The sequence below is a fragment of the Tachypleus tridentatus genome, chromosome 13 (assembly GCF_004210375.1).
Source record: "Tachypleus tridentatus isolate NWPU-2018 chromosome 13, ASM421037v1, whole genome shotgun sequence".
Lineage (NCBI taxonomy): Eukaryota > Metazoa > Arthropoda > Merostomata > Xiphosura > Limulidae > Tachypleus > Tachypleus tridentatus.
Genome location: NC_134837.1, coordinates 55,113,771 through 55,126,957, shown reverse-complemented (window position 1 = coordinate 55,126,957; position 13,187 = coordinate 55,113,771). Strand labels below are relative to the sequence as shown.

The 13,187-nt window shown below is 32.7% G+C and overlaps 1 protein-coding gene across 1 annotated transcript; it reads left to right on the top strand.

Annotated features, from left to right (window-relative positions):
• The first annotated feature begins 215 nt into the window (after window positions 1–215).
• On the top strand, window positions 216–4,275 carry LOC143238015 (clathrin heavy chain-like). The gene is made up of 4 exons (XM_076477888.1): window positions 216–494; window positions 1,963–2,185; window positions 2,822–2,897; window positions 3,054–4,275. The coding sequence occupies exons 1-3, from the start codon at window positions 243–245 to the stop codon at window positions 2,836–2,838; spliced, it is 492 nt and encodes a 163-aa protein (XP_076334003.1). The 5' UTR covers window positions 216–242; the 3' UTR covers window positions 2,839–2,897; window positions 3,054–4,275.
• The last annotated feature ends 8,912 nt before the right edge of the window (window positions 4,276–13,187 follow it).

Sequence of the window (13,187 nt, the reverse complement as noted above, 5' to 3'; positions counted from 1 at the left end):
GTTCAGAAATTGTTCAATAGTTATTGGGTGTTGTGTGTAGTATGTATTTCAAATATAATTTCTTTATATATGATTACTTTTTTAAATGCAAATATAATGGTAACTGGCTTGAAAAGGTTAAGTTTTAAAGTTTATAATTTGCTTTATTAGAAAAGGTACTACTTGTTTGGTAGCTTTTTCAACATTATAATTTTTCTTTGCTTAATATAGGTAAATCACCTACCATTGGTAAAGCCATATTTATGCGTTCAGTTCAGAATCTAAACAACAAGGCTATTAACGAAGCTCTCAATGGTCTCCTTATTGAAGAAGAAGATTTCCAGGGTCTTAGAACATCCATTGATGCCTTTGATAACTTTGACAATATAGCTCTTGCTCAATGCTTAGAAAAGCATGAACTTATTGAATTTCGACGTATTGCTGCATACTTGTATAAAGGAAATAATCGCTGGAAACAGTCAGTAGAACTTTGTAAGAAGGATAGGCTGTTTAAGGTATTTGCTGTTCACATTTTGATAACAGTAATTTAATTTGGCATTAAAATTCTATACTGAATTATTAGTCCTGAGCTAGTGAGAGCTAGTAGTAATTCAGAGCAGTCATTCACACATCAGATTTTGGTATTAAATGTAGTTTATTTGTTTTAGAAAACAGGTCTATTTTGCTGTTCCTTGAGTGGTTGTACATGTATACAAAAAAACGTTAAGAAATCAAATCAACCTAAAACAGCTACCTTTATATACACCATCTTATTTATAGCCTTTCAAAATCTAGGTAACATATTAAACTAATAAAAGTTATTAAGCCATCCAAATATGATTTTAAGATGCACATAATGCACAATTACTAAAATATAAAATTAAGACCAAAATACAATTTATCTCTAACTATAGGATATTTAGGTAAGAAACCACTTTAAGTGCTATATTTAATCAAGCAGACAACAATCTGAACAGCAATTATATGTATACCATGATGAAAACTGTGCCAATTTCAAGTTTAACCATTGGTTAGGGTATAGTGTAAACCTTGCTCTTTCTAACAACTATGTACATTGTGGATCTCAAGTCAAGGTGGGCATGGCAACTCTCAAGGGTTGGTTAATGTGTTTTTGTTTCCCAGAGAAAGCAGCTGCAGAGTTTGGATATTGCGTGTCAAATAGGACATACTTATGCAGATTGTCATATTTTGTGGCTGAGTGTGAACTGCTGCTAAAGTTGAAATTTTTCAAAGTATATATATTGATAACATGACACAAACTCCAGCTTAAGTATTTTTTAAAGGTTTGCTTTCAAAGTAATTAAAACATGAATAACATAAAAATTCAAATTATGACATGCATTATGCGTGTTAATTTCATTGACATATATTGTTAGTAAAGTGGTTTAATTAAATTTTGAATGTAATGCAGTGCCATACACAGAAAAGGTTTTAAAAATGGTGCCAGGGATCATATTAACACAATGTAGAAAAACTGTACATTTAAATATGAGGAATAAAAACGTTTTTGGAATGACAGTACCTCTTAATTTGTTAGTTTTCTTGTGGATAAATCATTATTGGCTAGAATATGTAGTTGTTATGCCTTCTATGCAATTAACATTGCACATAGAGCTGAAAATTCATAGTCAAAAGTTAATTTACTTTTGGTTAAGCTGTCCACAGCATAAAACACCACTAACTGCTTCATCTTGCCATCCCCAGAGTACTGTATCAATTCTACTTGTTACTAGGGTATTCAAAGATAGCTTAGTTTTTACAAAATAAATAGGTATTGTAAACACATTTTTATTTATTTTTCTAATTGGTGAAGTTTGTCTTGCTTTTACTGTTACATGCATGAACTTTCACTTTGGTTATCCTAAGTGGGCTGTCTCTTTTTGTTCATTTTTTATCCATTAAATGTTAATCCTGTAAAAGTAATTATATGAATGAATGCTCTATTTTTTAATTTTGTGTTAGGATGCAATGGAATATGCTTCCGAGTCTAAAATGGCTGATATAGCTGAAGAACTGCTGGCCTGGTTCCTTGAAGAAAAGAATTATGAATGTTTTGCTGCATGCCTATTCCATTGCTACTATCTTCTCCATCCTGATGTGATTCTGGAACTTTCTTGGCGTCATGGAATCGTGAGATTTTGTCATGCCATACTTAATTCAAGTCCTCAAAGAGTATGTCACAAAGGTACATCATTATTTGTTGCTCAAGAGATGATTTCCTATTTAATAATATTAAATATCTTTTGTGTAATTGATAAAAATGGAGAGATTGTTCCTAAGAACTTAACATGATGTTTTATACTATAATCTTTCACACTTCTGTCTGAGACAAAACATGTTTAAACTTTTGTTTCAACCCAGGCTTATGATTTATCCAACCTGAAAGAAGTAATATTTAAAAAAAGAAAAACATTAATGAGACCGTGTTGATATAATTAAATTTATTGGAATAAATCATGATTTTTGTGTGTTTTTTTAAGGTTGTAAGAATATGAAATGTGCAAACTAATAATTACGAACAGTTTGTATTTAAATGTATTCTCTGAATATAATATTGCAGTCAAAGGTCTAAAAAACATTAATGATGCATTAGTTCAACATGTTGAAAGTTTGTAATTAAATATCTTGTATAAAAATATTTCAATTGTCAGAAGTAGAAAACCAAGAAAATGAATAGAATGCTAGGATATAGAATGAGTACAAGATAGGCCTAACAACAATGTATTGTATTTCAAACACAAATTTGTGCAGGTTCTTCAGTTTGTTTCTGTATTATAAGTACCATTGAATAATTAATGTAGAATAATTGTTTGTTGTTTAGGTGGACAAATTAGATGAACAAGAAAATGAAAGATTAGAAGAATCTGCCCAGAATGATCAAAAGCCAATAGTTTATGGTAAGTTTAGATATTTTTGTCAGTTATTTTCCAATATATATTGTAGTCTTGATTTTGCAATATTTCAATCAGGAATGAAAAATTTTTTTATTTCAAAAAATATAAAAAAGGATTAAAAACTATTACGTTTTAAAATTGTTCTTTTTGTCTCTTTAGCTCCTGAACCCCAGTTGATGTTAACAGCTGGCCCGATGATGGTGGGACCAGGGTACCAGCCTTTTAACCAACCTATGCCAGGCTATCAAAGCTATGGGATGTAATCTAATGTAACCCATTCCTCTCAGCTTCAGAAAAACATTACCTATGAACAAGAGCTAAAGCTCATTCAACATTGCTTCAGTTAATAGTTTGTCTAGGCTTCTCCTGTTAGAAGTGTCAGAGCTATTGGTTGTAGGTATTACTTGTGCCACAAGTTTATTCCTGCACAGATAAAACTAATTTAATGATTTGATTTAGTCGTCATGGAATTTTGGAGTATTTTGTGTGTGATACCAGGGGACACTGTTCACTGAAGCAAGGAGCAAGACTGAAGAGTGGAGGAGACTGTTTTTATAAGAAGTCTAGTGGGTGTACAGATCTAAATATAGTGTTTTGTTGTTGATATAAAGATAACAAATTTATGTAACTTTCAGCTTGTCAAGTATAAATCTTATACATGGCCATTTCATGGTGTCCAGAAAATTATTGATTGAATATATGTTGCACTGTGAAAGAAATCACTTATCCTGAATTATATTATTGTGGAAGATGTGTAGACCCAATAATTCCAATCTTCCTCTTTACTATTGTAATCTTAGATTCTGTTAATAATATAGTATTTGTTATAAGGGCTTTTCTTGGTCTGCAAATATTTTAAAATCTATTCTTGAAAAATTATTTTCAACTATAATTTTGTTATAACTACATAACTGTGTAGAATGGGTTAGAAAGTAATTCCACGGAATAGTTTAATTTAAAACTACTGGTTTTACTTCTGAATGTACTTTAATCAGTAGACTAAGAATTAGTCATTTGTTGATTAATCAAAGATATAAAGAATGGTCAAAATATCTATATTATTGAATTTACTTGATGTTTTAGCATAGAAAAATCAAGATTTGGATAAGGATAAATGTCTTAGGGGGGGGGGGGGGGGAGAAATTAAGAGAGAGCTTTGGTTATAAAGTTACACTAACAAACTAAAATTCATTCTTTCCAATCATCATCATTAACTATGTATTTTCTTGTCTGTGAAATGTATTTTCCAACCTAAGTTTAGTTTGAAAACAGCATTGTCCATTCAACCTTCATGACTGTTGGACCTATGCTATTACAGTTTTCCTGTCATGTATCTCACTAGTTTGAGACCATAAGAATAATAAAAAATGTATGAAACTAATTGAGTGTGTCCTTTTTTTTCTGTCTTGTTCAAAATATTTAGAAAATGGATTTGTAATAAAAAATTAAAATGCAAGTATTATCTAGGAAGGTTTGTAATGATTTAACATTTTTTTGTAGTTCTAAATAATCATAATAAAAATTTCTTATTGTCTAGTTTATGTTCCTGTTACATAAGGAGTGGAAAAATTAATTTTTTATTTAACAAGAAGTTAAGACAGAGAAGGTGGTACTTGGTTGAAGACTTCTATAGACTATACCTGCCTCAGTAGTTTTTGGATAACATTTCAAGTTGCAAGTACAGGGCTTCATCAGATCAGATGAAGTATCCAATCATCTTACTCAGTTACTAAAAGTGAATTTTTTCATCTCTATGTATATTGGTTTAGATTTTTCTTTTGTTTGTTTTTACGTATGCAATGTATTGAGGATGCACCATTCTACAAAACACTGTTTAGACTCTGTACTATGAATTATGCCAGTAGAATACAGAGTATAAATACCATAGATAGTAAAAAGTAAACACACAAGTTAATTTTGAATAAATCTTTGTGCATAAACACCTGTAATTTGAACACTTAGTGGAATAGACAAACGTTTAAAGTAGCCTGTAAAATAGCTGAAGACAGCACTTTGGACTCTTTGTATATGTGCAGAACATGTTAGAATTTCTCCAAACAAATGTATAGTTTTCTCACATTGCCTTGTATGTAATTGCATCAAAACAACTAGCCATTCTTTGCACATGGAACATTTAATCTTTAAAATTAAGTAATATATTTAATACTGTGTGTTATGGAATTAATTATTTTACAACTACGGAATATGAAACCTTTTCAAGGACTTTATTGCCTAGGCTGGACATGGCCTAACAGTTTATAGAGACAGTTGCAGTCTGGAAAATCTATGGCTCATACTTTAACACAAAACATAAACTGCACTTTAAGTTTGCATGATGAAACAGTCAATCCATTTCTTTGATTAAGAGTAACTCTGCAGTGGTGACTACTGCAGTTACTTATTTTCTCTGTTCTATAATTGTAAATTAGTAAGAACTGTATGTGAACTTTGCTATCTGTAATTTGTCTGGTTAGTCTGTATGTGTAATAATTTTCAATTGAAAATTTGATAGCATAGCTCAAGTTCAGAATATCAAACATCCTTTCCCCTTGCAGTTTTTACACACTTTTTTGTCTGTTTTTCTAGCATTATTCAAACCCTTTGTGATGTCAATCTTGAGGAAAATCACAGGTCATGGTGTCATAATTATTCAACACAAAAGATTTAGTAGACTTCCTCAGAGTGAGCTTATTTCAGTCTGTCATCACTCTACATAAATAAAAGATTATTCGCATATAAACCAATTCTAAAATCAAGAAAGTTCAACATGCATCAAATCAAACATGAGTAAGGTCAAAACTGGCCAAGTCAAATAAATGGTTGACAACTTGCTTGTTAAAGTGAGGTTTTGTTCCATGCTATCCTTAAAAGTTAAAATAATTTAAAAATTAATCAACAAATGTTGTTTCATACCAGATAAATTTGTGTGATATTTGCTCTCTCATATGTTCTGTTTTTCTACCATGTCTTTTTTTTTCCTTTTTGTATTGAAATAATTATTGAAAATATTTGCCAACAAAATACTATTTTATTTGAGTGATCTTTCTTGTTTTGCCCTAAGAAGACTAATATAATTTTCAATTGACAAACAAGTCTAATGTTTCCTCGATTTTCTAATTCTTTCGAAGTAGAAGAGGGGTAATGTCACGTATAACTACATATATACTTATCTGTTTTTCTGATTTAATAATCTAAGGTTGTATATTTTTAACACTTCAGATAGATGTCATAACGACTAGATTTCAGATTAACAATTTTTCTGAACTTGCTGTTTAACTCAGATTTAATTTTATGCCCTCCCCTTTGTGGCTCAGTAGCAAGTCTGAAAGCTTAAATTGCAAAAATTTGAGTTTCAATACCCATTGCAGACAGAGTACAAATTACCTTTTGAGTAGCTTCATGCTTAACAAACCCAAATCATTTTACGAATTGTTAAGGCCTTTCACATTTGAGACCATTCTTCTTTTGTTGAGTCTGATTTTAAAATGGCTGTTTGGAGATTCATTACAAACCTCAGTGATAATTGTATATGGAAGTTGATGTAGTGTCAAGCCTGTGCATGCTTCTTGATTCTTGCCCCAAGAGTGCATGTTGTTGAATCACTACATGGAGCTCTGTCCTGAAAAATTAAATTATTTTTACTCTTCAGCTGCAGGCCAGGCAGCTAGAATACTTTACTTGTAATCTGAAAGGCATGGGTTTGAATTCCTGTCACACCAATCATGCTCACCATTTCAGTCATGAGAGCATTATAATATGATGGTCAATACCATTATTCATTCGTAAAGGAGTAGCCCAAGTGTTAGTGTTGGGTGGTGATAACTAGCTGTCTTCCCTCTGAACTAGGGATGGCTAGTGCTGATAGCCCTTGTGTAACTATGCACAAATTAAAAACAAACACAAAGAGCAAAACTTTTATAAATTTGCTATTCTTGTGTCAAAGATTCAAAATATCTTGAACATTTTTGAGGTGGTTTTGTTTTCTAATTATGTTAAAAGTGTGATTAACATATCTTTCAGATTGAAGGTTTAATTTCAGATAGACATGACTTCAAACAATTAAATTTGTGATAAAACAGAAATAAATTGGAGGAAGAAGTCTTCATAGCACCTGATATTCCTAGATCATAGTTGTGATCTGTTGACAGAAATAAGTTAGCTGAAAGAGGACAAAGTGGTAAGCATGTTCCTACTATCAGTTTGAGAATATGTCATATTAAACACGAAACACGACTCTTTGCTGATGCATTCTTAGGTACTTCGGCAAATAAATGTATAGTGATACTACTTATTTTGTTTATTGGAAACTGAGATCAGCTTTTGATTTGACTACTTAATCATGTGGTGCATTGAAATATATTCTATACTAAAACTTGTAGTATTACTAAATTATTGAATTTCATTTGCTTTGACAAAATCAAAAATTTTTTGACTGAGACTAATTCTTTGTAAAGTAGAAAAAAATGTAAGTGCTAATTTATAATTGTGCATTCCAATGTTAGATATACTAGGCCTCATAGTTGTACCTGCTTTAACTTGTTTTTGAAGAAATTTTTTTCAACTTCTTTAGTTGCAGCAAGAATCTAAAGTTTATTTTCCCTTTATTTGGCATATTCTTTTAAGGTTAGTTTTCTGGAATTATTTAAAATATCACATAGTTTTATCTTCATACTTCTGTTTGTTATGAATTACGATGCCTGTTCTCTTTGTTGGGATTTTACAAAACTAAGTAATTCTAACTATTGAAATGTTTTCTCTATGTTTGACTTGTCATCAGGGTTTCTGCTGGTATATTTTTTGGCCAGGACCTTATGTATTTTAATGTCCAGGAAAGGTATCGCATGTTGTGTTGACTGGTCTCCACTGTAAATTTGATATGACCATTAACGTTTAATACCTGGTGGAAGTCTGAAATATCCCCCAGGTCTTGCTTCCAGATGATGAAACAGTCATCCAGAGATCTCCACCAGTTGTCTTGAATATAGATCGTGCTTTCTGCTATTTTTGGATACAAAAGGACTTTTTCGATGTACCCCATCATAATGGTGGCATACATCAGGCCACCTTAGTTCCCATGGCCCTCCCTTTCATTTGGAGAAAGTAATCATTGTCAAATTGAAAGGTGTTGTGTTGCATAATAAACATTATGCCATCTAATATAAACCTATGATCAAATCTACTTTCCAGGTCTTCTGCATAGGTTTCAATCCAATACTGTATTGCTATTTTCCCTATGTCATGGGGAATGTTAGTGTATAAGCTACATACAACAAAGATAACTGAGAGTGCATCATTTTCAAGAGTAGTTGGGAGTTTACTTAAGAAGTCCAGACTGTCTCTGATATAGCTTCTTACCTTATGAACTTATATACAGACTCGTATACTGGACATATCTATAGAGAAAAGCCTGCTTTTGCTCCACAAAACTTCCAGTACTGCTTGGAAAATTTGAGCAATTTTGTGAGAGATTAATACACACATTATCCTCGGAAATGGTTTGATAGTTCAGAAAATAAAGGTCATAGCACCCTTTCTTGTGATTTTCTTAACTCCCTATGGCCAACCTAAATCATACAAACTTTTAACATCCTAAGCTTTACATCTACTAATATCAACCATTCTGTGTAGTAATCAATCATCTATCCTGTTATTAGGTTGAACAGGAATGGTAGCAATGCCACTTTAGTTCTCTTAATCTTGCAGTCAACAAACTCTACTCACTTTTAAACATTCAGTGGCAATAACATAATGTAGTGTATACATTTCACAATGAAACATCACTCAGTAGCTCAGAAGGCAAAGAGCACCATTTCCTCTTGGTTACTAATGCTACAATCAAAAGACTGTCTTAACTGCTGGCATCTCAACCAAGGCTGATTGTGTTTGACTTTTTTTCACATAGTCAGATGAGTACTCCCAGTATCTTCCTTCTCAACCAAATGCTTGATCCAATCAAGCACTGAACTATACACATTCAGCATCAGGCATTGCAGGATTTGTTCCTGAATTCATTCACTCCATACAGTGACCTATTTGAAATGTTTAAGGAAGCAGTCTAAACTAAACCTTCCTTGGCTATGCTTTTAAACTATGGGGGATAAATAAATCTGCTTAGCCTCATTTACAGAGACCTGTGGGAGCAAGAACATCCTTAGCCTTTCTTGGGCAACTTTAGGCTACAGCATTAAAATGTATAGATACAACATTGTAGATGTTGTAAAAGACCTCTACATTTGAACGAATGTTATTTCCCTGCTTTTTGGTAGCAGAAGGATAAACTGCTATATGAAATTCATCGATGAGATTTGAACTATCTGAGGTTTCTGCATGACCCATAGCACAATGGCAGCATAAATTCCTTTTTCGGGAGGATCTTATTGATCTCATTTTTTCTAATGTCCCTCCAGTTTGGCTGATGTTATTCCCCCGCAGTACCTATAGTCTTCTTTTGTTGGTCATGGATAACAGCAACCATGGTTTGGCTACTATAATTGACTACAGTCTGGACATCTTGTTTCTGAAAATTTCTGGTGTGTAGTAATTTCATTGACCCTTAAGTTTCTGTGTATTGTGAGTGATGTTCGTGGCTTAGACTACAGTTTAACTTCCTGAGATTAATATTTTAGATGTGACCATTTGCAACACCAACAAAAGGCTTATATGCAAGGAGGGAGGACTTTAAACCTGACTACTGGACTGCAGAAAAACTCTTACAATTGTGTATAAAATTTTCATCTTTAAAATGCAATTATCAAGTTTTAAAAGAGCATTATAATATACACTCTCTCAAAACTCTGCAAAACAAGCATAAAATTTGCATATTTAAATTGAATATAAACTTTATAAGTTTTAAGTTGAATGAGAAATAAACAGATTGAACAGCGATGATAATGTTTAAACACAATAGTGTTTGTACTTCTATTCCATCAGTGAATAGATTGCCAGCTTTCCATCCGTCAGTATGAATTTTTACCAACTTAATCATGATGAAAACCAAGTAAATCTGAGAAAGAATAAAGTTTTTGATCTTACAAGAAGTCTTGTATCCTTTCTCTTGTGATGGCATGACCATATGACTGGTCATTCTCTAACAGCATTTATTGGCTGTGACGTAAGTGCATCATCCGCTAAGCTAGCAAATGACATTGCAGTCATTGACCCTTTCAACATAGATGTCCTGTAACATACCCTCTGACAGAGTAGATATTATCAGTTGTAGAGAACAAAAACACACATGCAATTGTAATGGTTTTATGGTCCAAGTATTTGTACTAAAACTACATAGAAAGAACTAAATAAAATATATTTTTTTAATTCTTATATTAATTAAAGTAGATAAAAACATATTTCTTGTCAATAACAACAGTACACATGACTAAAAACATATTTGTGAAAGGTTGTAAAATCCTTAGTGAAATTGAAGTGTTCACTTTACTAATTAAAAAAGAAAGAAATATCGAAGGATACCACTATTTTTACATCCATGCACAATGTACACAATTATAACCGTACCCTTTATGGACAGGTCAGATACTGCCACAAGATAGTGATAAAGAGCAAAGGCAGCATGAATGAAAACATTTAAAGACTACATATACCAGAGTGATAAATTTCAAATAATGTTTTTGTATTAGCTGGGTTCTTTAAAATTATTAGCTAAAAATGACAAATTTGGTTCACATAATAAATTACTTTTTCTTTAATATTTCTACAAACTGACTTTACTGTTATTCACTGTTGCCAATACTATAACTAATGTAAAGAAAGGTATTTGTATGCTTTCAAGTCTTGTGGAGTGTATCAAGAAATTGAATATATGTTATACCTGTTACTCATTCAAATACTTCATAAAAACTCAGTACTTGATTGAATTTGAAACTTCTTATTAGTGGCCATTCCAATGTTTAGTAAAACACTACCTCAGTGCTTCACTGACTGTAGTATTTATAATTTATCTTCTTCTCTCATTAGTTCCAAATTTACTAGATTTTTGTGACATGAAATTAAAAAAAATAATTGGATTAATCTCTCATACTTGCTGCACCCCAGTGGCACAGCAGTATGTCTGTGGACTCTCACCACTAGAGTTGGGTTTCGACACTCATGGTGGGCAGAGAACAGATAGCCCATTGTGCAGCTTTGTGCCTAATTCCAATCAACTGCATACTACTTAAACTTAGCATCATGCACCCTGAAGCTAACATTCAAACTAAAACATGCTATTGCTGATGTGTCCAGGATGTTTTTAAATAGAACTAGCTAGTTTGCCATTGATGAAAGTAGCTTAACTATGAGAGAATTGGAAACCTTGGGACTACTACAACAACCAACATAATGAGGTTGCATATGTCACATGCTGTTATAAGCAGTACATATTCAATTATGGATTCAGCCACATAAAAAATTAGGTCAGTACCAGCAGGCTTTAGATCAGATGGGTATACTATATAATTCATCAAATGAAATTCTAGGCATGTTAATTTTCCTTGTAACATTTTTTCTCATTGCACTGTCAAAAAATTAATGAGTCATCAACAGAGAGGATGATTGACAAACTAGTTAAAGAAGCAGATAGACAGACATATCAAGGATTCGATTTTAAGTATCAAAATTCAAGATTGAAGATGTAAGATCAGTTGAATTTTAGTTGATCAGACGATTAGCTATACATAGGTTGTAAAGAAGGTCGTAGTTGTCTAGTTACAACAATAACATTCTCTAAAACTACCTTTAGAGACGTAATGCTAATTTGGTTACCTTGGAAAAATAAAATTTCATTCACTTCACGTGTGTGCTCATACCTTATTTACTCGCAGAAGATGTATCAGTATTACCTACGAATTTCTTGGTCCGAGCATTCATTGGGTTTCTTCTACACATATATCTATGGCTATGCTGCCCTCTGTTTTCATTTTCGTGATAAATGCAAAAATAGTTTACCTTTTAACCTGGAACCATTCTCTCAAATACCATCTGGTTATTACTTATGTAGAGCCTGAGAACAGTTGGAAAAGAAGAGATTACAATTGCAAAACTGATTCAAATTAGCAGATGCCAGTTTATAATTCTGATTTTTAGAATACAATATATGTTTTCATCATCCCTCCATTGTGACTTTCTACCAGATAAAAAGTGAATATTTAGGTGCAATATTCACCATGAAAGTGTTACTTTCGAGAACTGCTAGCAGGCTCGGCATGGCCAGGTGGTTAAGGCACTGGATTCGAATCCCCGTCACACCACATAGGCTCGCCTTTTAAGCCGTGGGGGCGTTATAATGTTACGATCAATCCCATTTTTCATTGGCAAAAGAGTAGCCCAAGAGTTGGTGGTGGCGTCTAGCTGCCTTCCCTTTAGTCTTATACTACTAAATTCGGGACAGCTAGCGCCGAGCCCTCGCGTAGCTTTGCGCGAAATTCAAAACAAACCCTAGTAGCGTATTTTTAGGTATCTTTAACTGCATCTTGTACTGAAACAATGTTAATAAAATATTTAGGAAAATTGTATACGTATAGAATATTTCAATATGTCTGTAAATTACATTCACTACTATTTTGTTTGTATGAATCTAACTACCTTTGTCATTCTCTAGGAGATACACATTCTGCTCTTGGTTAGTTTTGCTATAATGTTACATGCTATGCAAAGATTAAATATCAGTGTTCTTCAGTGACATGACAGGTATATTTTGAGGTTACAGCTTCGTCTATGGTTTAATAAGAATGACTAGCCATCTGAGTATCACTGATGGCTAAACGTAAGTTACAAGTTTATTGTGAGATTGAGAACATCGGATTTAAACAATCTGTGACATGACTTTGAAGAACAAGTAGTCTGAAGGAAGAGTCAATAAACATGTTTAAAAACAGTAAATACTCACTGTTTGTGAATTAGTAAAGACTGTTATGTTATGCATTAAACTGTGTCCAGTCTCTTTCTTTCTCAGAATTGGTGATTCAAAGATGCTGTATTACTTCCTAATAATATCCCAGCCGAAACTCCTGTTATTCTACAGATTTATTCAATATCCCTCTTGAGTTACCTCAGTTCAACTTCAATAAACAATATTTATACCACAAGGTTGTAAACGCTTAATATAAAGCTGTTACGATTTTTGCACTTTTAAAGGAAACAGCCACTTTGTAGCTGCTGTGTTTTCAGTCGCAACAATAAAAATAATACATAGAAGTTATTACTACCAATACATTTAAGCATACGAAAGCCCGGCATGGCAAAGCGTGTTAAGGTGTTCGACTCGTAATCGGGTGGTCTTGGGCTCGAATCCCGGTCGCA

Coding starts and splice junctions, on each gene's coding strand:
- LOC143238015 (XM_076477888.1), top strand. CDS start 243: ATGCGTTCAGTTCAGAATCTAAACAACAAGGCTATTAACGAAGCTCTC. Junction 495..1,962: donor AGAAGGATAGGCTGTTTAAG/GTATTTGCTGTT, acceptor ATTTTGTGTTAG/GATGCAATGGAATATGCTTC.